The sequence below is a fragment of the Echiichthys vipera genome, assembly GCF_963691815.1.
Source record: "Echiichthys vipera genome assembly, chromosome: 17".
NCBI classification, from domain to species: Eukaryota; Metazoa; Chordata; class Actinopteri; order Perciformes; family Trachinidae; genus Echiichthys; species Echiichthys vipera.
The window spans coordinates 14,872,975-14,896,550 of record NC_139842.1 but is presented as its reverse complement, the minus strand read 5'-3'; the positions used below and the strand labels follow the sequence as shown (position 1 = coordinate 14,896,550).

General features: G+C 41.2%; 2 protein-coding genes across 8 annotated transcripts in view; one reads left to right on the top strand and one right to left on the bottom strand.

The window, feature by feature from the left end:
* The first annotated feature begins 348 nt into the window (after window positions 1–348).
* On the top strand, window positions 349–3,054 carry tmed1a (transmembrane p24 trafficking protein 1a). The gene is made up of 4 exons (XM_083931841.1): window positions 349–543; window positions 1,583–1,680; window positions 2,482–2,671; window positions 2,778–3,054. The coding sequence occupies exons 1-4, from the start codon at window positions 352–354 to the stop codon at window positions 2,997–2,999; spliced, it is 702 nt and encodes a 233-aa protein (XP_083787967.1). The 5' UTR covers window positions 349–351; the 3' UTR covers window positions 3,000–3,054.
* An 858-nt stretch (window positions 3,055–3,912) lies between these two features.
* Window positions 3,913–23,576, bottom strand: part of dnm2a (dynamin 2a) — a 29,766-nt gene continuing 10,102 nt past the window's right edge. The window contains exons 8-22 of one of the 7 annotated variants that reach the window (XM_083931613.1): window positions 22,745–22,880; window positions 22,564–22,631; window positions 21,836–21,974; window positions 19,275–19,361; window positions 17,728–17,798; window positions 16,397–16,450; window positions 16,012–16,063; window positions 14,813–14,845; window positions 12,653–12,763; window positions 10,852–10,961; window positions 10,652–10,763; window positions 10,283–10,447; window positions 9,266–9,489; window positions 8,745–9,008; window positions 3,913–4,925 (exon numbers count right to left, since the gene is read on the bottom strand). In XM_083931613.1, coding sequence (XP_083787739.1) covers window positions 4,895–4,925; window positions 8,745–9,008; window positions 9,266–9,489; window positions 10,283–10,447; window positions 10,652–10,763; window positions 10,852–10,961; window positions 12,653–12,763; window positions 14,813–14,845; window positions 16,012–16,063; window positions 16,397–16,450; window positions 17,728–17,798; window positions 19,275–19,361; window positions 21,836–21,974; window positions 22,564–22,631; window positions 22,745–22,880 — 1,657 coding nt within the window. In that variant the 3' untranslated portion in view covers window positions 3,913–4,894. Of the gene's footprint in view, window positions 4,926–5,884; window positions 8,407–8,744; window positions 9,009–9,265; window positions 9,490–10,282; window positions 10,448–10,651; window positions 10,764–10,851; window positions 10,962–12,652; window positions 12,764–14,812; window positions 14,846–15,047; window positions 15,060–16,011; window positions 16,064–16,396; window positions 16,451–17,727; window positions 17,799–19,274; window positions 19,362–21,835; window positions 21,975–22,563; window positions 22,632–22,744; window positions 22,881–23,576 lie in introns of those variants that run through there. The other 6 variants (XM_083931611.1, XM_083931610.1, XM_083931612.1 and 3 more) reach the window with 6 other exon arrangements.

The window sequence follows — 23,576 nt, the reverse complement described above, 5'->3', positions numbered from 1 at the left end:
GATTTAGTAAGAATCTGTTAAAAATGATTAGAAGTGATAAAAATAAAAAAGTAAAAACTTAACTGTACAAGCCTTCCTACTCCAGGCCTCAGCATGCATCATAAGGTTCATAATAATGTGAATTGCACCTCACCCCACCTTAGTTTGCATGTGGCTGCGGTCCAGACTGCAGAGTGCTAATGGTCGACACAGATAGTGGCTCCACTCGTTCAGCTTTGATCCAGGAACTTTACTGTGAGACTATTTAACAACTGTTTGAGTATGAGTTGGCAATTGCAGATATACAGTTAACCTGTTTGATTGTATATGTGTAGCAAAGAACAAAGTTGATGAAAGTGGATTACATGGACTATGCACTGCGAGAGGATGATGAGTGTTTCTGCAGAGCTCTGTTTGCTGGCGTGTTTAATTGCGACTGTAGATTTGACTTTCGGTTTGGGGTCAAACAAAGACATGCAGTTTACATTTCTATTACCTGCTGGCATCACAGAGTGTTTTTACCAAACCGCAGCGAGGAACGACAGCTTGGAAGTTGAATACCAGGTAAATCTAATTTTCTCTCTATCTTTCTGTCTCTGTTTGTCAGTGTAATGTTGTGGTTAACGTTTTGAATTGCTTTATTTTGTAAATGAAATTTGTGAATAATGTGTAACTGAAAACTAACTGAATGGGCTTTGGACTTTGGTCGTGCATGCGGAGAGATAAGAAAACTGCTGTTGTTGTTGTTAAAGACACTTGTCCTGAGATAGGGCAAAGAGGTAGAACAAATCAAAATGATACTCCTGCTGCTAGACATACTGCAAACACACAAAGTACTTAACATGCATTCTGCACACGGACAAACACACCTTTAAATGACAAAGACATCATACATATATAGGCAGCATAGTTCATTTCAAATGCAAATTACAAATACTTTTTTTTTTGCCAGTTGCGGGCTACAAATTCAAAAGCACAAATGCTGTTAAGTCTCTTGTTGTGCAACCTCAGTCATTTTATGGCAATGACCTTTGCATTGCTTCACAACAATGTCATCATGCTGCTCTCTCTGGCAGCTGCAGTTACTGTGAAGTCACAGTACTGTGGTTTCTGCACATGAAGTCAGAGAAGAGCCTGATATCATCACTGAAACAGTTCATACATGATGCTGCGAGGGCCACAGCATTGATGTGAAGGCTTTTTATCACCTCTCTGCTGCCTTTTTCCAAGCAATTACAATAATAACTGCCTGTGAGGTTGAAGGCTGCTTCGTGATGTGAAGCTGTACTTTCTGCCACAATATTGTAAGAATATTGCAGTCAAAACCTTGAGAAAGTCAATGAATCCCTATGATGACAGTCAAATCCGTGTCTGACATTGAGCTTTTCTTTTACTGCCGGGCAAAGAGCAGGCAGTAGTGGGTAACAATAAAAATAATTTCCCTACTGTACTATGATGGAGTTAATTTGAATATTAGCAGTTGCCTAGCTAGTCTGATTAAAGCTTGAGCTGGGAACTGCATGTCTGAAGTGAAAAATGGGAGTGAGTTCTGGGTATCTGTGACTTGGAGACTATATTCTGCTCTCCTCTGTTTCTTTTACAGGTGATAGCTGGATCGGGTCTGGATGTTGGCTTTGCCCTCGTCTCACCCAGCGGATACCGGCTGGTCTCTGACTTCAGGAGATCTGATGGCATTCACATGTGGGTCACCTAAATGCTCTCCAAGAACCATCTGCTTTTGATGTGATGCTCAATCTCAGTAATACTCTTTACCTGTATTGATAAAACTTATTACCGGGTACAGACCGAGGGGCCCAAGGGGTCAGGGGTCCTCACTCACAAATTGTTGCTGAAAACCCCCCCAAATGACCCACAAAGGGATGCTAAATGACCACAAACATACAATACAGACAACCTAAAATTACTACAAACAGACACAAAATGACTAGAGAGATGCAAAACTACAACGAAAAGACGATCAAATGACAATAGACACAGAACAATCAAAAACATAGCAAGTACAAACGACCAAAAATGATTACAAAGAAGCATTCAATGAATAAAAATGGATGTGAAACGACTAAAATCACAGAGACGCAAAACAACCACAAAATAACCACAAGGATGTACAAAACGTCTAAAAATAGACGTAAAACAAGAACGATGAGACACAAAACCAAAACAAACTACCCAAAATGATTATGAAGAGACACAAAACAACCACATAGAAAAGTAAAACATCTAAAACTAGATGCTAAATGACTACAAGAAGATCCAAAATGACCTACATAGACATGCATAGACTAAATATAGAATCAAAACAATCACAGAGATGCTAAAAGTCGACTGTTTCTTGTTCCTAGTATGGGGGCCTCTTACAGTACATGTCTGTGCCCAGAGGACTATTGTCTCATAACCCCATTCAGTGTGTTGTTTCAACCATGATACTGTTGAGAGTAAACGTCACCTGTTTCCAAATTGACACATTCTTTTTTTCTGCAGGGTGGATCCCACCGAGGATGGAGACTACCGGTTGTGTTTCGATAACAGCTTCAGTAAATACTCAGAGAAGATGGTCATCTTTAAAGTGGTCATTAATAGTGTGAGAAGTGCAGACGGAGGCCAGAATGAGTGGGCGGAGGTCGTGGCCCTGGCAGAGAGCATGGTGGACTACAAACTGGAGGACATCAGGGTGAGAGAGAAAAACAAATCTGCTGCAGCTTTGATTCCCCTTCAGAAAACACTTGAATATCTGATGTCATCTCCTTCTGTCTGCCCTCCTGTTCTTCCTCTTCCAGGCGAGGATGGACTCTGTGTACCAGCACCTGGAGGGGAGCCGTCAGGTCCTGGCTGTCTTGCGGGCCTTTGAGGCGAGGGACCGCTACCTTCTGGAGGACAACCTGTGGCGGGTGTCCTTCTGGTCCTGCCTCAACCTGCTTGTCATGCTCACTGTCGCTGTCACTCAAATCTACACCCTGCAACGCCTCTTTGATGACAACAAGCGGGTCTGCAGGACATAGTCACAACAAAACTGTGTCATTAACGTCCAGCCAAGAGAGTGCAGAACCTGCACATGCTGCCTACACTTGAAAATGCCCTGCCAGCTGATTTCAGAGGATTTCAGTGTGATTTCACAGCTTTGGAAGTCTGATTCATTATTGATGATTTGTGAAATTTTGAATTCCAGTAAGCGGAAGTAATATTTGAATCATTCCTGTTGTGGAGAAACATTTCGGCATTTCTTTTGCATTATGGGAAAATAGTGGCATGTCCAATCTCAAGCACTGAAATAATAATTCTTATGAGTGGAGTTAGCCATACCTTTTGTGAGTTATCAATTTAGCTAGCTAACCTTCTAGACAACTTATGGCTATATCAAATACATGTATGTTTTTACAATTTTTATCAAAGCATAATTCTTTATAATCTAGCCTAACAGGTTGGAACTGTAGAGTGTGACAAACAGATTAACGACATTAAACATGAGGTTGAAGACATGGTCTCCATGGAAGTGAGGAACTACAAACTAACAGGCTGGAAAATGGCTTCAGGGAAACACAGTAAATAATGTAAGTGGTAGAAGATACCTTTAGTTTTTCTATATCTGTCTATCTATATATATATATATAGTACTATATACTATATATATTTATATATATATATATATATATATATATTAAAGTTCTTGTAGAAGTTAATTACTTTGGTAAAATAAAGCACATTTACAAAACAAAAATATAGAGTATAAATAATAGTTCTTAATTATTCTGTGTTTATGTGATAAAGGTTTAATCTTTAGTTTAAGCCTTTTATTATAAATATTGATGACACATTTTAAAGAAAATATAAGGAAGTGATTCCTGGGGACAGGAATGACCCATGTAAGTACTGTAATATGCACACACAGAAACACATGGCTATGACTGTGCCTATATAAAACGTCACAAATGCAGTACTAATGTTTGTTGATAAGCTAGAAAACCACAGCTGTTCTCACAGGAAAGTTGTTTTATTTGATTTCAGACTGCATTTCACATGGACATTTATGACTCTAGGCTGTTTTATCAAACCACAATAATACCTAAAAGAAACCTCACCTACTGAGTGTATTTTTTTTGCTCAGCCTCAGGCTGCTAAAATATTTATTTCACACAGTCAAAAAAACACAAGAGTTGATCTCCCTGATCCGGTTCTCCATCTGGAGGTCAAATAACGCAGAAGTCATGCAGATGGCAGGTTAGTTTGGGCAGAAACATTCACTACTGGACCATTATTGGATGTATTGTAGTTGTTTGGTTCATGAAATAGCACTTATTGGTTAAAAACAACAGTGTTTAGGCACATTTAAATCACTATTTTCCCACACTGTTGAAACTTCCTGGGACTGATAAGCCTCATCATTAACATTTTCTGTCATTCAACATAGTTCACCGGTCATGCTCCACCACTTGAGAGGCATTTTTCTTGACACATGCTACAGTAATAAAATAAAAAATAAAAACATTCTCGTCTTTATGACTTGGCATTGTATCTATAATGTATCCTTAAGAGTTCAATCATAATGTATCTCAAATTATTTTTTGTTCAAATAAATATTTGAGTCTTCTGGGACATTACATGAAATAAAGTAAGAATCAGAAACTACCTGGATTAGTTCAATTAGATTTCACACAATATCAACTGTAGAAATGCAATACATGTGTAGTGCACATAGCTATTTTAGACAGCATCCTCAAATAACTTATTTTGATACCTCAATAACTAAAGCTTATATACGGACAGTGTCAGATTACGTTTGTGGCCCTATAACAGCAGCTTTAGTTTTTTGGACTGAAAATAAGATGTGCAGCTCTTCTGTAGTCCTGCCGTTGTCACGGATTGAAGTCATTGCACGTCCACTTCAGGCTGGTCAAGGTCACCACTGGTTTCGACGGGGAGCTGGGCGCCTGTTCAGGAACAATCAACCAACATTAATCTCTTAACCTTGTGACATGCACTTTGACAAGTAATACTGCAGGAGTCAGTCACTGGAACAGCAAGGGCATTTGTAATGAGGCAATCTGTTAGCGAGGGCTTAGAGATCATCCTCCACACCCAATGTAGGATATGACTAGAACAATCTCAACAGGGGCTTTCTATGCATTTGGGGGAAACTGAATATGTGCCTCTAGAAAAATCCCCATTCCCTTGGAAGTTGTAATGTTTTGTTTTCTTACAGCAGCCATACCTTTGACTTAAAAGGGTCTCTGCTAGGAAGCCCTTTTTCTTCTGGTGATCCATTTTAAAAGTCTGATTTAAAACGTTTTCCCTGTTTATAACTTTAGAAAAGGTGAACAAAGTTTTGCCAGGATCATTTTGAATATTTTTTGTGTCATCTGTGAAAAAAACTAGTTGTTTTTTTTAGTGTTTAAGATTTATAAATAGAAGTGTTAGTGGTGCACTCTTGTGGGTGAAATGAGTATTACAGCATACACAAAAGGTATATCACAGATAAAAATATATCTATTTGGAAAAACAATCCTAGCAGAAGCTTTTCTTTCATGTTTTTTAGTCATTTACACAGGAGAGAAAACAATTTAGATCATATTTAGAAAACAGATCACCTGGGGAAAATAATTCTCATAGCCTCTCAGGGCTTCCATACCCTTTTGATCATTGTCAAAAAAATTCCATTAAATCGCTTTTGACTCAATGCTGTAAGACAAAACAATACAAGTTACAAGATGGGTAGTTCATTTTAAAGGCAGTGTAAATGTTGATACATAAACAGCAGCAACAAAAGGCTATTACTAGGACAAGGTTTGAATAGGATGAGTCGAGAGTAAGGAACAGCTGCCAAGCCTTCCAGTAGAGGGTTGCCATAGGAACATTTGCAGGCTTCTGTCAGTCTATATTGGTTTAGATGTAGAGATGGAGGCAAGTGAGGAGAGGAAAACCAGGAGGAACGCTACGCTATCTCCAAGAGCGAGAAGATGAAGCGGATCACACAGGACACAAGGAGACACCAACCACCAGAGACAGTCCCTTTATTGTACACAACACCTCTTTATTTACTCTCCACCCTAAATCAGTTCATGTTGTTTATTCAAATCAATTAATTGCTACAGAGGCACTTGAAAAGGGTTTGCAAAACAAAAAGAAAGGATTTTTACAGGTTGGTTTCCAACCCCTTCCACCAGATCCTAACAGAGGAGGGGAGGGGAGGAAAAGAGGAAGGAGGCAGGAAGAAATGCAGTATTACCACAACCTATTGTATTACAGGGCATTACAGTCAATGCTTCTCAATGGCAGGCTGAAGTGACAGGCGCAAGTTTTATCGCATGAACCTGTTTTTTTTTGTTTCAGGGGTTATATGTGAAGGTAAATATATCTAAAAATTCCGGGCTGTTTTATATGGTTATTTTAATCTTCTGGCACTGTCACTTGAAGCCAGACCTGTAGAAAAATACAGGGGAAGAAAAAGCACACTCTGTCTCAAGAGTCTGTGGTTTGGGACAGTTTGAGTTCTTTACAGTTACTTCCATCTTGTCAGGTTTAATTATATTTCTATCCTTTGCTGTCGCTTTTCCAGACAGAGTGTGCTTTTATACACCACAACTCCCACCACCACTACTGATCAAACCTAAGAACAGAAAACATCCAAGTAGCCCAACGTCACTCCCCCCTTGACCAGTTTCCCCCTAAATTGGTTTTAAACGGTCAAATACCCTCAAAGAGCAATCAAAAGATATTCATTATCAAATAATCACAGCTGTGTAGACTGTGTCCAGCCCCAGGTACCCTCCCAACACACAAGACATTTTGACAGCTACTCCCTGTAGCAGAACCCCAAATAAAAGTCCAGGAGAAGCTGTACAGATGATGTAAAGAGCTGATACAATTGGAACCAAAAATATCAAAAGAAATGATAAATGCCCAGGTTATAAATAATGCATCAGGAGATTATCTCTTTTTCCCTACATCCAAAGTTGTTAGTGCTTCCTTTAATATGACAACTACATTTTAACATGTTGGGCTTTGATTAAAATCAATAACACGTTTTTGTCACCAACCCAGCAATTAACTGAGATGCAAGCGCCATCTCCTCAGTATAGGCCAGCTATATACAATGATATTTTTAATGCATGGAAAAAAAACTAATTGCAATAATAAATGTCCTTGACATCTAAGCCCTGAACGAGATGTGCCAACTCCTAAATGCTCAATACCATCTTTATACTCTAAATCACGTCCTTGTCTACTACACCCCACCGCTTCACTGAGTTTTATCCTCTCTGAGAGGAAACTGAACTGTGCACTCTGCTCTATATGAATCAGTAATCAAGGAATGAACAAAGTCTACCAGAAGGCTGAAGTTCTCATTGGGGTTCAACTGAGATTTAAGGGATTATAATGCAAGACTTTAAAAACTCAAAAGACAGCATCTCACAAAGTGCAGACAGCCTTCAGCCTGTCGCTCTCCCTCTCACAGGTTTTCTGTGCATAGTGTTCTGTAACGGTTTACAACATCCCCGTTATGAGTGGCTTGTTGTGAGGCTACATGGCTAGAAGTGCTTGGATTATAATGGTCAATCTGACTGACATCTTTTCATTGTGGAAGGATAATTCACAGGGTGGGGGGCTGAAGCTACTGTCAGTCTCTTGCGACCCTGCCCTGCGTCTTTTTTGCGATTAGGATTTCATTTTTAAAGCTACATTTATGATGGTCATTAAAAAGGACAAAGTCACTCAAATAAAATAGCACAAGGGGAAAAACGTAATCGACACCACCAAAGTAACAACAGTGATAATAGCTATTGTTTTTCAGCATGAATCAGTTAGGAAATGAAAAGCCAGTAAAACATTAACAACATGTTAAATGTGTATATTACACAGCGATCTAGACTTGGGCATCTTGGCCAATCTAAAAAGGGGGAGGGAGGGGAGAGGAAACCCAGCCTGTAACAGTTAATAAGTTATTTAATGAGCGCCTGCTGGGAACCTTGTCAGAAGAAATAAACCAGTTATTATGATAAAAAAAGGCTCTCAAACTGAACTTGACACATCATCTTCTAGCGAAGCTAAATGCATCCCACAGATCAGCTGGGTAGTATTTTCTATTACACAGTTTCCACAGCAGTCAAATGTCATATTCAAGTGGTAAAGGGCTTTCCGTCGTTCATGTGCACTGATAAAGATGGTATTAGCAGCTTATTACATTGCTTGAAGAGACATATTAATATGGCTGGACGATGCACATTATGCACCATTATAAGTCAGCCCCTCCCCTCGAGCCCCCGCCCCTGGCCTTTAGTGTGCAGATACACACTCCCACACACAAACACACACACACTTAGGTGGGCTTGGCCACAGGTCTAGTCTAGCAGGGAGGGCTCGGCAGGGCGGATAATGGTGGGCCGATGAGAAGGAGCACCAGGGGGTCTTCGGCTGCAACGGGGAGAGATACAGAACAAGGAGTGAGACTTGCTCGCCAAGAGACAGCAGAGAAACCAAAACAACCCGACAGAGGGAAAAAAGGAAAGGGGAGGACAGAGGGAGAGTGAAAGGAAAAAAAAGAGAGTGAGAGGGGATTGAATGCCAAGGAATAATATTAAATATAGAGACGGGATAACTGGTGATCTTGAGAAATGACAAACCATGCCTGTGGCTCTTGAAAGACAGTGGATGATGAGATGTCAGGGGCATAACATTACAATAACATTGGGAAAAAATTGCATAATATGCACAAAAAGTATTGGTAATGGCATCATAACAGGAAGTCGTACCTGGGTACGCCGGGTGGGACGCGGGCCGGCCGGGAGGGGATCTGTGGGGGTGCGCTGAAGGGATCTTGGTGGCTGTTGAAAGAGTTGATGGCTGGGCCTGGGCGAGAGGGGATTGGTGGTGCACCAAAGGCGGGCGAGGGGTTGAGCGGAACTCCAAAGGCAGGGGAGGGATTCAAGGGTGGTCCTGGTGTTGGGCCCCGAACAGCAGGCGGACGGCTGGGGGCCGGGGCAGCTGCAGGAGGCGGCCTGCGCTGAGGGGTTGGACTAAGAGGGGGGTACAATTAAATAAAACTGACGTTGTAATAATCATCTAAAATATCCCATCAATCCCATTACACTTAAAAAAAACCTTGTTAAATTCAGTAAGGCAGGCATAATACTACAAGGTAAAAGATTTGTCTTTTTCTCACTGTTTCTAATCTCATATGTTTTCACTGTTTAAAACTGTGTGTTATTAGATGCTGTGTTTTCCAGCTGATATGCCTGCACCTCAAATAAATGTTAGTTAACACTCATCTCACCTGGCGTCTTGGATCCAGGTGTTATTTATGGGCGGGGGTACTGGGGTGGAGATGGTGCTGGTGCTGATGTCACCAATAATAAGTAGTGCCTCCTTGAGTGCATGATACATGCGCAACATTTCGTCTCTACGCTGGGCCTGGTCAGCCGATTCCTCCATGAGGCTGCTCTGGTCCCCAGACGAGTAGAGGTAGGCCAGCAGCTCAGAGTGGATGAAATCCTTTGCCTGAATGGAAGTTAGTAGCATCAAAACACAGAGGGTGGCAATGCAAAAAATGGACAATTTCTACTGGTGCAGTAGAAGTCAAAAGTGAAATGATCAGAAGGTTCCGAAATTGTGTTTGAAAGAAGCAACTATATAAGCACAAAAGTGAAAACAACGAATCGATTGAAGATATTTAATCCTTAAATATAATATTGCAAAACCATGGAAAAGGAGCTGCTGGATTGCTAGGAGCCATCGAGTGAGCTCACCACAACAATAAAACCTAATAAATGGACAGTGGACAAGTCAGTGTGAGCATGCACCATAAATCCTGTTAATTAGTGTCTTCAAGTTTTTTGACCTTGGGCGAACATGAAATGCATGACCACTGCTGCTACTAAAATGAACAAGAAAACAAAACACTTAACTACACTGCACGGCTCTTTGGTGCAATGACATTTAGACCTAATTAAAAAGCACTTTATTTGTTCTCAGCTCAGATCACAGGTTTATCAGGTGCTGTGTTACTTTTATGAAGAATATAGTAATAGGATTACATCCCAGTGTGCATAGCTTATGGCATATTACCTCCATATCTATATTGTTTGTATAAAAAAGTTTTCCAGGCAGAGATCCAGCTACAGCTAGCATTTAGCAGAGCACACAGCCTTATGTGTGAGAAGATACACTTACACAACTAGGATATACTCTGTACTATAAAAAGTGGTGGCCATGGATCAATAAAAGCCTTCTTTTCTGTAAATTGTCCACAGGTGAAATGTGGATCTGAAAACACTGTCTGTTAATGACTCACACTGTTGATCATGAGATGCATGATGGTCTTGGGCACGAGATCTCTGGTGGATTTGTTGATGATGCCGATGTACGAATCCACGAGGTTGCGGATGGTTTCCACCTGTCGCTCCAACTGAGGGTCCATAGAGAACGTGTCTGCAGGGGCAGCATCTTCATTCTCCGTCTGACAAACACAACACACGAAGATGAAGTATAAATATATCATAAATACATCTGCGTAGTTTCTCTATGTAGAAGTAGGAAATTATTTTATGTTTTCCTAAAAGCGCATACATGGAAATACAGAGGTGCAGGTGTTAATGAATGTAATATTAAGTTATTTTTGGCTTTTGGAGAAACAGATAGCCTCACCCAACCACCCACATACCTGGTCCTTCTCCGGATAAACTCCTGCCCTAAGGAAGGACGCTTTCCAGCTGTCCACATCCTCTTGAGAATCACAGGCCAGTTCTACTTGGCGAAGATCCTTGTACACGTTCCTGTTAGGACAAACAAAAGAACATGAGAACACACACAAAAGGTACATGTGCATTCACACAGGTTTTCACTTCTCAACATAATCCTGACCTCTGTTCCGTGTTGAAGATTGCAAAGATGTGTTTTGTGGACATAAAGCCTTTCTCCACATCTCTTATCTTCAGGTTATCCAGGGGCAGCATATACTTCTTTTCTTTTTCCTAGCATGAGGCATACAGAAGAAATAAGTTATATCTCCAAAAAGTGACTAATTGTATATTTTAGTAATGGAGATGGAAACAGTTTTCCACCATTGAGTAGACATGATGGAATGCATTTCCTCTGTGTGGACCGCCACAAAGCGGGTGGGATGCATGATGGGGGAGAGGAGGAGGAGGAGAAGAAGAGGGAGAAAAGGAGGAGCATAAGGGAGTTCTGGGGGGGATGGGGTACCAGCTTTCACTGTTGAGCAGAGACATCTGGAAGCATTTACGTCTGCACTAACACAGAAAGCAGCGCAGGCCCAACAGTTACATCACTCCCGGCTCCACACAATCTCGACCCCCGAAACACACACACGCGCGCACACATATACACACACAAAAGATCAAATACATAACTGCACATGCAAACACACATAAACGTACAAAAGCCTGATTGAATTAAACTACATCTTGGGATTTGGGTCTATGCAAAAACATGTACTCATACAGATATGACCAAACACTAATTGATAGAGGACTCATGTGCACAAGCTCCTACACACATGCACACTTCTAAACACACACACACACACACACACACACACAATCACACCCCCCCTCCCCCCTCACCCCACCCCCCGGCCCCCGTAACCCAGTACGATTTCCTGCAAATTCCAAAGTCAGAGCCCGGCTGGAACATTTCAGCCCGCCTGCCACGTCAGTTTGCCTCCACCATCCTCCCTCTCTCATTCTCTTTCTTTCTCTTTGCTTTTTCGCTTAAAGTCAAGCGACATAAGAATGCACGTTTCCAGTTGGTGTTTGGACAAACGGAGGCCACTGGATTGGAGTTCATCTTTAGCTGTGGTTTGTAGTGGTGTCTTTTAGTGGGTCTTTTTTATTTCGCTAGAAAAATGGATATGACTGAGGCCTTAAGAAGAAGATCAAGCGGTGAGTAAAGCAAGTACAATGCTATTTGCACTTATTTCTTATTAACTAAATCATTAACTGGATCATTTTATTTTAAATCACATTAACTTTATTCATCAGTGCACTGGCATGTCTGTTGCACTGAAAGATCTTCCCCGAGTCCTGGAACACAACATTTAAAAAGATCTAAAGTATTAATAAACTGTAGAGTAGAGTTTGCTGAGTGTGCACATAGTGTAGATATTTAACCAAGAGTGAACGCAGTCCAACTGTGATTGCATTTATTTGCTTGAATTGGTTGAAAGCAATGTTAAACAAGGTTAGATTTTTCCTATTAAGCTCCATTTGAAATAATAAATGTATAAAATTTATTGTGCGATTTCAGCAGTCTGGGTTTCAGCCATTTCATGTACGTGGCTTTTTCATACGTGCAATTGTTTCACTGGGGTAATATTTGCTCTCTGTGCCCTTTGTCCTACTGTCCTAGGGTAGCGACCTGCAGCCGTAATGACCTCGAGGTCCTTCCTCCCATCGGAGTCCTCCTCACCCCCCCGCCTGCCCAGTGTTCAGACTACCTGTTCATCAGGCTACAGCTGAACAGTAGTCTGCACATTGGTTAGGCTGGGCCGGGACTCACACACCTCCAGCTCCAAATCTCAACTTGGGATAGTTTATCCCAACACTGCCAAATGCAGTATCTTAATTTTTATGCACTCCTTTGGTGCTGGGTCATCTTATCTATCCATAGTGAAATACAGTTCTGGAACAGAAATTCCTCTCACCTCCTCATCTTTGTACCAGGAAAGGGACTCCGCAGTCAGGACAAACCAGTACTCCTTGGATCCTCCTTTCATGATGCTGATGTTGATAGTTAGCCAGCCTTTCCTGATCACCTGCACAGCGAGGAGAATATGTGGGGGAAAGAAAAGGGTGGTAGAGAGAGGGGGATACCAGGAGGATGAAGGAAAAGAGCTTTGTCAATCAGGCTTATGCACTGGTGACATAAGGGCCCATATGTGTTACTGGGATGTGACTGACATTAATAAAATCTTACCTGCTTACCTGCTAGGTTACTGTCAATTTTCTATTTTTATATTCCACATTTTTGTGTCTATGCGTGTAATATAAATATGCACTAACAACACAGACGTATGGAAACTTATTGCGTGAAGATTATAGAGTGGCAAAAGGACATTAATACATGCAAAGAAATATGGCTAAATGTATACAGAAAGCATCAAATTGTTTAATTGAACATACTGAAAAGGGACTTAGTGGTTGATCTTGTTCAACTCAACAGATAATAAATCATGAAACAAACAAACAGGACCTGATGGTGTCCAGACAACGCCCAGAGTCAAAGACCAAAGGTCGACGGCGGTATGTTAGTGTCAACGGGTCAGACAAACCTCGCCTATGTACTAGTGTTTTAAAACAACAGGGTTGGTGGGGTTAACTGGACTTGGATATACAACTGTTAGGTAAAAGATGCGGAGAAGTGAGCGAAAAAGACAGGCGTAAAGGAGGAGGAAAGAATTGCAATGGCTAGATTTAGAGTTAGCTGAACTACTAGAGTTCATAGAGGGAGATACAGCTCAACAGCAAAGTGAAAATCTAAAGTGCTGAGATGGAGAGAGAGGAAATGCATCAGACTCCGAGTTGAGTGAATAACTCTAAGGGATATAAGCCAGGCATTTTAGAGGAGCCCTCTTAGCTACTATGTCTCTCCATTTGTTTTTCCACAGACCTCCATACAATTCAAGTACAACGGGTGAAAAGTGTGCTCTTACGCTAAGTGAAGCTAAGAGGAAATTCCCATTTCAAAACGTCTGCTCTAGATCTCTCTTCTGCATTCCCTCTCCATCCAGCAGAGAACTGGAGTATGTTATGGGGGGAAAAGGTGAATTATTTCAAAAACGCCAGCATAAACACAGGAGAGGAGGCAAAAATTACATAGAAGCTAGACTTGTAGTTTGCCTTAGCGAGGAAACAAGGACTTTAAAATCCCTTATGTTAAAGTTAGTTGGAAATGTTATAACCAAGTTTAAACTAAGAACGCGGACACAATGTGAGGTGAGGTTTTCACAGATGGAGGTTTTGTTTCTACAATATTTGCCAGTAGCAGACAGCTATCGAGACATTTTCAATATCTGTAAATGTAAGTGTTGCAAGTGGTTAATTAACAATGTAACAAATTGAGATGAACTCAAAGGAGGCAAAAATAGTAAAATGAATAGAATGATACATGCCAAGTTCAATGTGTCAAGATAGTAAGTAGGTAAGTAAAGAGATCTTAACAAGCAATTTTGATCAAGTAATTTGAATACATCCCAAAGCCATGACCAGTCACCACACAGAATAACTTGGAGACAGGTGGGTTTTTGGATATGTACGTATTTTCAGTAGGAAAGTATTTTAACATGCAACATAAAATAAGAAAATAAAAAAACACAGAAAATTTCAAAGAATCAAAACATTTACTGTATTGTTGATTTAATCGCTCCCCACTCCCTTCCCGTTTTGTCCCCGGGGACGTTTACGATGATTCTCACAAGGCAAACTTTTGAGTCACCATGCATGAGTCAGCAGCAGAGGTATAAACCCAAAGACATGAGAACTGACGCCATTTCACAGTCAGTAGTGGAGGATTTCCCTGATCTCTCTGTGGTCCTTGATAGAGAACACACTGCATTGCGAAGTGCCACAATCTTTTGAGCGAGTAAAAGAATTAAGGTCTTGTTTAAAATATTTGGTGGAGAAGAAAATAAATGTTAGTAGCAATCCAGATGTGTGCAATTAAAGAAAATTACTGTCTTATTCAATTAAAATTACAATAACAAACCTGCCGTGTGTTACTGTTAAGTCAGTTCCAAATTACTGGCAACTGCATGCTAATGCTAGAATTATAATTGATATCAATTTGATCAGTCTGGAGACTCTACCTTCTCCTCGTTGACCTCTCCCAGTCCGCCAGGCTGCAGGGGGGTAGAACAACTGATTATGCGAGGTATTGACTTCTGTATTTGCAGGGAACTGTTAATGCTGTTATCTCACAGCATTCGGTCTTTTCCACTCTAACCATATTGGCTGACCTGTGTGTGATTGCCTCAGTCCTTGTGCATGGCCTACCCCTGCTGCCCCCAGGCAGGGTGCGGTTTAAATCTTTGGGGTACTTACCAGTATCTCACCCTGCAGTAATAGGAAGGGGAGGGGGAATTACAGCAAAGGGGGCAGTATCATATCAAAGCCAAAAGAAATGAGAAAGCGAGCAAGCAAAGATGAGGGACAGATGAGACAGGAAGAGGGAAATGGGTAACAATGGGAGAGTTGTAAGGAGAGAAGAGGACTCAAGAAGTAAGACAAGGTGAGAATAAAGGTGAGAATGAAAGTATCACAAATAGGAGAAAAGAGAAGGCAATAATCCATGAAAGAACCAGAGAAATACAGATGAAGAGAGAGAGAGAGAAATAAATAGAGAGACAGAGAGAGGGAGAGAGCAAGAGAGTTACATGCAATTAGAATAAATTCAAGTTTACCACAATTTGGTTTTATCATATTTGTTGCTCAGTTGATGGGTGCAAAGTTCCATGCACATTCAGAAATGCTTGTGAGTTAATTGGAAGGCAACAAAACAACCAACACAATTCTTTGATTAATTGTTGTTTCGCTGTAGAACAACATGCCTGGGTCACATGCAAACAGCAATTAATAATAGCCATGGAAATAAATGCTTGTTTCAGAAAAGCAGGGTGGGAGGGAGTCTTCAGTTCAGTTCATTAACTCTCCCCTCACTGAAATTGCAATCTCTAATGCTGATTAGCAGTATTATAAATATACTATATAAATATAAATATCAGTCTGTATAAAAGGTATGAAAGTATCAGCTTTACAACATTGTCGACAAAGTACAACATGAGGATTAGAAATAAATGTGACTGGGTACAGTCAGTAGTTAAAATGACATACAGGAGAGGCATCGTTAACAATTACATAGGTCAAGATAGATTAATGGCTATGGGCTAAATCATTGCTGGAGTGAGTATTCACAGGCTTGACTAATAGGCTGGTAATTGGAGACATCAATCAAGGGAGATTAAATCTGGGATTGGTGAAAAGGCCAGAGCTGAGTGATAAAACGTACCTGGTTGGGTATGGCCCTCTTCTTGTTTGCAGCTGTGTTCCTCTGCTGGGCGCTGTCATTGCACAAAAATGGATAAAAAAAGAAAATAAATATTGATGACAGGATTCCAAACTCAACCTTAAAAATATACACACTCAATATCCATGTGTCACTTCTGTTCCAATAATATGCTATTCATTTACAATATTGTGTTCCATATGTTTTACAGCCTTTGATCTCAACTGTCTGGTTTTAGTGCAAAAGTCCACGGTATTGCTACAAATAAACTACTGCACACATACATAAAGGTTAAAGTGGCTTGTGGAGGAATTTTAGCGACATGGAGGGTCAAACTGTCTCTCACACATACTTTACACACAACCCTACATCCTTTCTGTTCGCCCACCTGTTGTTGCCGTACCCCGGGGGGCTACCATCATCCAGCCTTCTGTAGTCAAGACTGAAAGTGACGTCATGAGAACCGTTAAACAGCCCTAGCTGACCTTCGACACAGTACAGCAATCCACTTGCCATGCAGAGGCCTGGCATAAACCCTCACACACGCACACACGGGGGCTTGCTTTGTTACTTGGTCAACGGCACGATTCACACAGAGGATGAGAGCTCAAATCAACTACATGCTACTGTAACAATAGGGACTATGTGAGTTCACTCTTATACACTAAACCCAACCAAAAAAAAAAAAACAGTGAGTGCTTTGCAGTGTGCAAATGAGTTTCTGTTTCACAACAGCAGCTACAAGCGAATGCAGTGAAGCACCAACACTGCTCTGTCCATTGGTACAATAAGCACAGTGGCAGTCAAACAGCCTGCAGCAGACAGGAAGTGTATCTGTCAAGCAATCAAGCATGCTCACTTGACTTTGTTTGGAGGGGGAGCAGTGTGGTTGCATGCAGGGTGGAGAGAGGGGCAACCAATGCAACCTTGATCAGTGTGGCATCCACCTCCCCCACAGGGAGACACATGCTCTGATGTGGCTGGATCACTAATTTGCATGCTACTTCACATTGATACGCCGCTGTTTACAACATATGCAGTGTTTCCTCTAGTTTGTTTTCAGTCAGGAAGCCAAAGCAGGAAAAGCTAACACTGAGCTACTGTAAGCTGTTTTATGTAGTTTCCTTTTAGTGAAATGATCTGAATTAATTTGAGTTCCCTCTGGTTAACAGTTGTAGTGTGTGTTTAGAGCATTTATTTTGAAAACTAAGAAGAAAGAACTGGAGATATCTGTGCTGCCTTTGTCGAGGTTGAAGTAGTAAAATAGTTTCCTGTCTGTATGAGGTCAAGTAGCAGATATCCACGTTATTGTCTTATAATCCTCATAGGTAAAGAAACATCACGCTGAAAAATACAATTTGATCCAGAAAAAAACAATAACAATGCTTTCTTGCTGTGTTATAATTGTGTTCTGTGTAAATACAGTCAAAAAGAAAACAAAAGTTTGAAAAACTACATTGACGTGCAAATTAATTGTATGCAGTCCGCCGCCACAGAATGTACATAGAGGAAACCCTGATATGACAGTTTATAAGCAAGGCACGGTAGCTGGGTTCCACATGTATTGGTGGCTGAGAGTTACAGGATTACAGGTCTTTTCAGTGTACCTCAGACAACAGGCAAAATGTAGTTAATTGGAATCACGATGTCTATGCTGAGACTGGGGGCCCAGCAACAAGCTGTAAGTGCAAAAAGTTGTGGGAGGTGGGGGGTACATACTTAGCAAAGCCTATGAAGTCCTCATGATTGGTGTTGATGTAGGACAGCTCAATGTCAATCAGCAGCAGAACCTTGATAAGAGGCAGAAAATCGTGATTAGGATGGAGAGTCTCAATTAAACACCACTTAGAGAAGGCAAGAAGGACGAAGTGCTTGGACTCACTTCTGATACTTTGCACTTATGAACTAAAACAACCCGTAGAGAGATTACATTTAAAGCTACATTTAGCGAGCAGATAGTTACACCTGTATAAAACGACTGATGATCAATGCTGATGATTTATTCTAAAGTTTCAGTTTATAAACCCTACAATTCAACCTGCCTCCCTTCCTGCCTGAACAATGAACACTTGCTCTGTTTGCATGCATGGTTGTGTGTGTATATACTATAACAGTTCTCACATTTGGGCATTTCCCTAAGTAAATATGGGAGTTTCTCCCTCTCTTGTGTTTTCAAAATCCATAGCATATTTATATTATATTGTGGAAAATATTGATTTGGAAATGTAGTTGTGACTCTATCTCCTGTCTGTTCCACTAGGAGCAGGTGCTCTGCTCCTCTGTTAGCCAGGCTGTGCAAATAGTCAAGGCTTTTCTTTTTTTCAAGATTATTTTTTTGGCAGTTTTTCCAAGCCTTTTTATTACAGAGGACAGATATGAAATGGTGTGAGAGAGAGCGGGAGACATGCACCATAGGGCCGCAGGTTGGAGTTGAACCCGCAGCCGCTGCCTCAAGGACATGAGGCGACTTCTCTAACCACTGAGCCACTTGTCAAGGCTTTTCTTAATTTGAGATCTTTTAATGTGGCCATATCATTTTCACATGGGAAGTCTCTTTAAGAGTCAGGTTACATTGTATTTTTATGTTTTAGTTGTTTCCTTCCAATTCGTGATACAGTTTTCTTTTTGCTTGTTGATAATAAGGTTTTGTTTGACTGGGTTGATGTTGTGGTCCCAGAGGGGACGCTTCTCTGGCTGGAAGAAAACTGGTTTCTCATTAATTCTTTTTCTTTTGATGTCTTGACATCACTGAATGCTCTCTGATTTCAATTTCTGCACACTATTATATAAACCTCAATTTTCACAAAATGGTTCTTCAAAGTGGTGCCAATCAAGGAACTGGTAATACTGACTGACACTGTCAACTTAAACCTGAAACAAACAGAATGAATCATACAATAACACATTTTCCACCATGATGCAGAATTGTGCTTAGCTGTGGTATAATTCTAACAATGATTAAAAACAAGAAGTTGGAAAATATGTTTGTTGCATCTGTGGTTGATACGTTATTTTTCTCTAGTATATGCAGATAAGAATCTAACCACTTGAAACAACTTGTTTTGAACTCATTTGTTCAAACTATTCCTCATCAAAACACCTGAATTGAAACCTAGATGGATTCCCACTTTTTAAGAAATCATTTCATCATTCATCTTACTTTATTATCCCTGCATAGGAAAAAGATAAACATCAAAGGCAGACCTGAGTGCACTTGACGTGCTCAAGAGCCACTGGTCTATCTAACAAACCTCCATGCGACTCACCTGGTCCTTGGTCTTCCCTTCTCTTTCTCTGACGTGGGTGGTGACAATCCTTTCAGTCTCCTCTCTCAGTCTGGGGTAGGAATTTAGCTGAAAGGTAACACAAGACATAACTGCAGCACTGAACGGACACACACACGTGCACACACACACACGCACCTACATGTGAGCTTGCGCTTAGTAAGACTTACCAATAAGTTTCAGAGAGAAACAGTAGTGAGAAGTGAGAATAAGTAGAGAACAAAGAAAAGGGAAAGAGGTAGTCAAGTGACATTTCAGTGTCACACATATTCAAACAACCACAAACCAACAGACACATAAAAATAGACATTAAATACATAGTGACTATCTGTTTTACAAGGTCATAAGGTATAAACAATCAGCCAGCGATGACATTTTGACTTAAGAATCAATGTGGCAATGCTGTGAGTTTACCATTGCCTTAATCATGCATTTGTTTTTTGAATATCACATTTTTTTTAAAACAAAACATTTAAAGGTCCCATATTATGCTCATTTTCAGGTTCATACTATAAGTTGGGTTTCTACTAAACATGTTTTTAATGTTTTAAAAACACAGTATTATTTTTTTCTCATAATGTCTACCTGAATATACCTGTATTCAAACTCGCTCAGTTTTAGCACCTGTCTCTTTAAGACCCCCTCCTAGAAAAGCCCAGTCTGCTCTGATCAGTAAGCATTTCCAGGTCTTCGACATATGTCCCTCTGCACAATCTTTGCAGCTGAGGAACAACTGTAAAGGCACTGTGTTCTACTTATATTTAGTATAGTTGTGGCATCACAGTCATACAGTTTCTGAATAGAGACTGTATATGTCTCTGTGGATTGACTGTTTCATACTTTCACGGTACTTATATAACACATCGACATGCTTTGTAATAAATAAAATAAAAAACACAATGAATTTTCACGTTTTACAATATGGGACCAATCAATGTGGTACTACTGTAAGTTTGACAATGCCTTTAATCATGCAAATTTTTTAGAATATTAACTGACCAACTTTATATATTTTAAACAGAGTGATGCCCAAATATATCAGTATAGTCATCTCTAGCTGATAGTAGAGTATTAATAGTATTAATATTAGTGAAGGCAAGGGAAAGTGACCGAATGGGGGGAGGCAGCAATAAACCCCAGAGACGGAGGGGAATGATGGCTGTGTTACTGTGTGTGCATGTTGAATAATTCAGCGCAGTCCTCTGTCCACAAGATGGCAGTGGAGCACAGTTGCTATGGAAACCCTCCATTCAAGCTGCCATTGCACCCACCACAGAGCTCGCGGGCTATTCGTAGCCCCCCCTCCCCTTAACACATCACTCCCTTTCCATCCGTTTCAGCACATAGCACTCAGCCATGTGGGTCAGTGAGGGAGCTTAGCTGGGCTCTGCCCACACTGACAGACCAGGGTCTTGGGAAGAGAGACGGAGGAAGCAATGTGGCGGTGGAAAAACATGCTGTAATGAGTTGACGCTGTGTTCAAACAGCATGTGAGAGCTGGCTGATGTAAATTTCAGACGTGATGTGTAAGTCAATGCTCAGTCTGAGTGGCATGGAGATATCCAGAGGTGGGACGAGTGTACGGATGGGACAATACACACATTCGAAGCAGTGGGCATGGATGGCATGGGTGGGGATGGGACTGATTTCACTGGGGTGACCATTTTACTGGGACCACAGAGATAGACATTTAGAGAAAAGGAATCTCTTTTCATGCCGTAATCCCAGCAGGTGTCCCTGGTTACCTTAATGGCGCACTTCATGACGAGTGCGGTGAGCTCAGACACCACAAGGTCCACACATTTGAGGCTGGGCTCTTTGAGTTTGAGGATCTGCTTTTTGACTATCGCCTCGAAAGCCAGGTCAGGGGTGAAGAGCCCTGTCCTGAAAGGTCATGGGGTCAGATTGCATGTTGTTGTGGTGGTAAAGAGAGAGAGTGATAGGCAGAAATTAAGGAAAGAAAAAAAGTGGACAGCCAGGAAAGAGAAGAAATAAAAAGAGAGCGTTTGTTCAGTTAGTCATTTCTAGTTGCTGACAGTAAAATCAAGCAGTGGTGAAGGACAAGCCACAGGTCTTTCACATCCTCTTCCCTTACTAGCCAGTTCCTCTCAAACAAGGTCAATATGGTAAAGATGGACATGTCAACTCCAACTCAAGGCCAAATTACATTATAATACCATACCATGTTTTCCTGGCTATGTGTAATGTGTACTGAGCTATGAGACCTGCAGCTTGTCCAGGAGAGACCAAAGATGCTCAGACAGGTTGAGTCTCTGAAACATCTCATATCCACGACGACACGTCACCCGTCACAACACTCCACAACACGACAGCGCTGCCTGCACAAAGGGCTAATCGGGCTGGGTTGGGCTGAGGGTAAACCACAAAGAACGTTTCTTTTTTTAAATACAAGAACTGATCTTTTCTGGATATTATAGGAAGCTGTTGGCTAATGTTCTGCGTCAGCGTACCCTCTGCCACACCCATGGTTGCCCCCGCCCTATGTCTGGGCTGGGTCGGGAGATGCTGGACACCTGCAGTACCTTGTTGGAGCACTGCCTGACTGTGTTGATGAGCTCCTGAATGACCAGATCGATACATTTGAGACAGGGCGTTTTCAGCTTAACGATCTGCTTTTTCACGATGACCTCAAACGCCAGGTCTGGAGTAAACAGCCCCGTTCTGAGGATTCACAGAGAGACAGAGGCACAGCGGCAGACAGATGGGACGATTAACAGACATGTAGGTCAACAAAACAAATGAATAGACAGATGATTAGGTACACAAAAAGGTGACTGAAGAGATTATAGACAAAGACAGAGAGAAATAACATACGGTTAGGCACAACAAGGGGGAAGATAAAGTGCCAAAGAAGGCCATGTATAAGCACACAACTACAAATGATATAGGACAGACAGGAGTGTATCAGTGAAGAACACATAGACTAAGATATCAAAACCTCATAATAATTGAATACCTCAGCAGAGAGAAACATAAAAGGAGTGGGTGGTGTTGCAGAAGGTAGATAAGGGGATTGGAAGAACACTGAGACAAAGTAGAATAGAGGGAATACAGTTCACATGCAACGGAAAACACTTGGCACTTTGAGTCTGTGATGTCAAGACTTGATTATATAAATTTGAATAATAGTAGAAACAGCTTTCATGAAGGAAGAAAAGTTAAGCATGTGGGTACAGCAGTATTTCATTATTGAACTCTGTGGATGGCTACTTTTAGAGGTAGGCAGGTTTTTTGTTTCTGCTCCACTTGCCTGACACCGTGGACGTTCTTGATTGCGTGACTGATTTCTCGTCTTAGCTCCTTCTCGTCAAACACAATCTAGGAAACAGAGGGAGAAGATACAAAGTATTCTTTAAGAAATCTAACAATCCTTCAGTCTTTGTGAAGACCAAACAGTATACTATAACAATAATACTTCATGGCACACCAACCTTGACGAGTTCGAAGGGGAACCGTTCATGGAAGATGCGGTTGATCTTGGCGCCACCTGACAACTCATTAGTGTCCACCTGGTCCCCAGAGCCCTCAATGCACTTTTCGAAGTCCACACCAAATTGCTGCACCATTCTGATAGGGGTCAAGCACAAAAGATATGTGGTCGGTGTTGATGATCCCCTTGCAACTACATTTAGAACATTCCTGGAGATCCACTTAAAATAAACTTTGTTCAGGAATGTTATTTCATCTGTACAGTGATGCTACAGATAAGGCAAGGCATCTTTATTTATACAGCGCATTTCCTACCAAGGCAACTCAATGTGCTTTACATAAAGACAAAACATTTTTTTTAAACAGAATAAAAACAATAAGAACAAGCGTTCTGAATGAGCTGCAGCTGTTTGATACTTTTTTGGGGGGAGTCCTGTCAGAAGACCTTTACAGTAGTTGAGTCTATTGGAGATGAAAGCATGAATCAGCTTCTCCTGATCAGTTTGGGACATAAAATCCTTAATTCTGGCTATGTTTTTAAGTTGATAAAAGGCTGATTTGATATGGCTGTTGAAGGTCAGATCTGAGTCTTTGAGCACGCCAAGGTTTTGGACTTGGTGTTTACTGACAGCTGGTTGGTAGAGCGGGTCGGCCAATGTCTTAAGGGTCGGCGGTGCGATCCCCGCCCTGCCCTACTTGTGTCATGGTCGTTGTGTCCTTGGGCAAGACACTTCACCCACCTTGCCTCGTGTGAATGTGTATGTCTGCTGTATGTTTAAGGAGGTGGTTGGAGGGGCCGTAGGCGCTAACTAGAAGCCACGCTTTGGTCAGTCT

Coding starts and splice junctions, on each gene's coding strand:
- tmed1a (XM_083931841.1), top strand. CDS start 352: ATGCACTGCGAGAGGATGATGAGTGTTTCTGCAGAGCTCTGTTTGCTG. Junction 544..1,582: donor GCTTGGAAGTTGAATACCAG/GTAAATCTAATT, acceptor TTTCTTTTACAG/GTGATAGCTGGATCGGGTCT. Junction 1,681..2,481: donor AGATCTGATGGCATTCACAT/GTGGGTCACCTA, acceptor TTTTTTCTGCAG/GGTGGATCCCACCGAGGATG.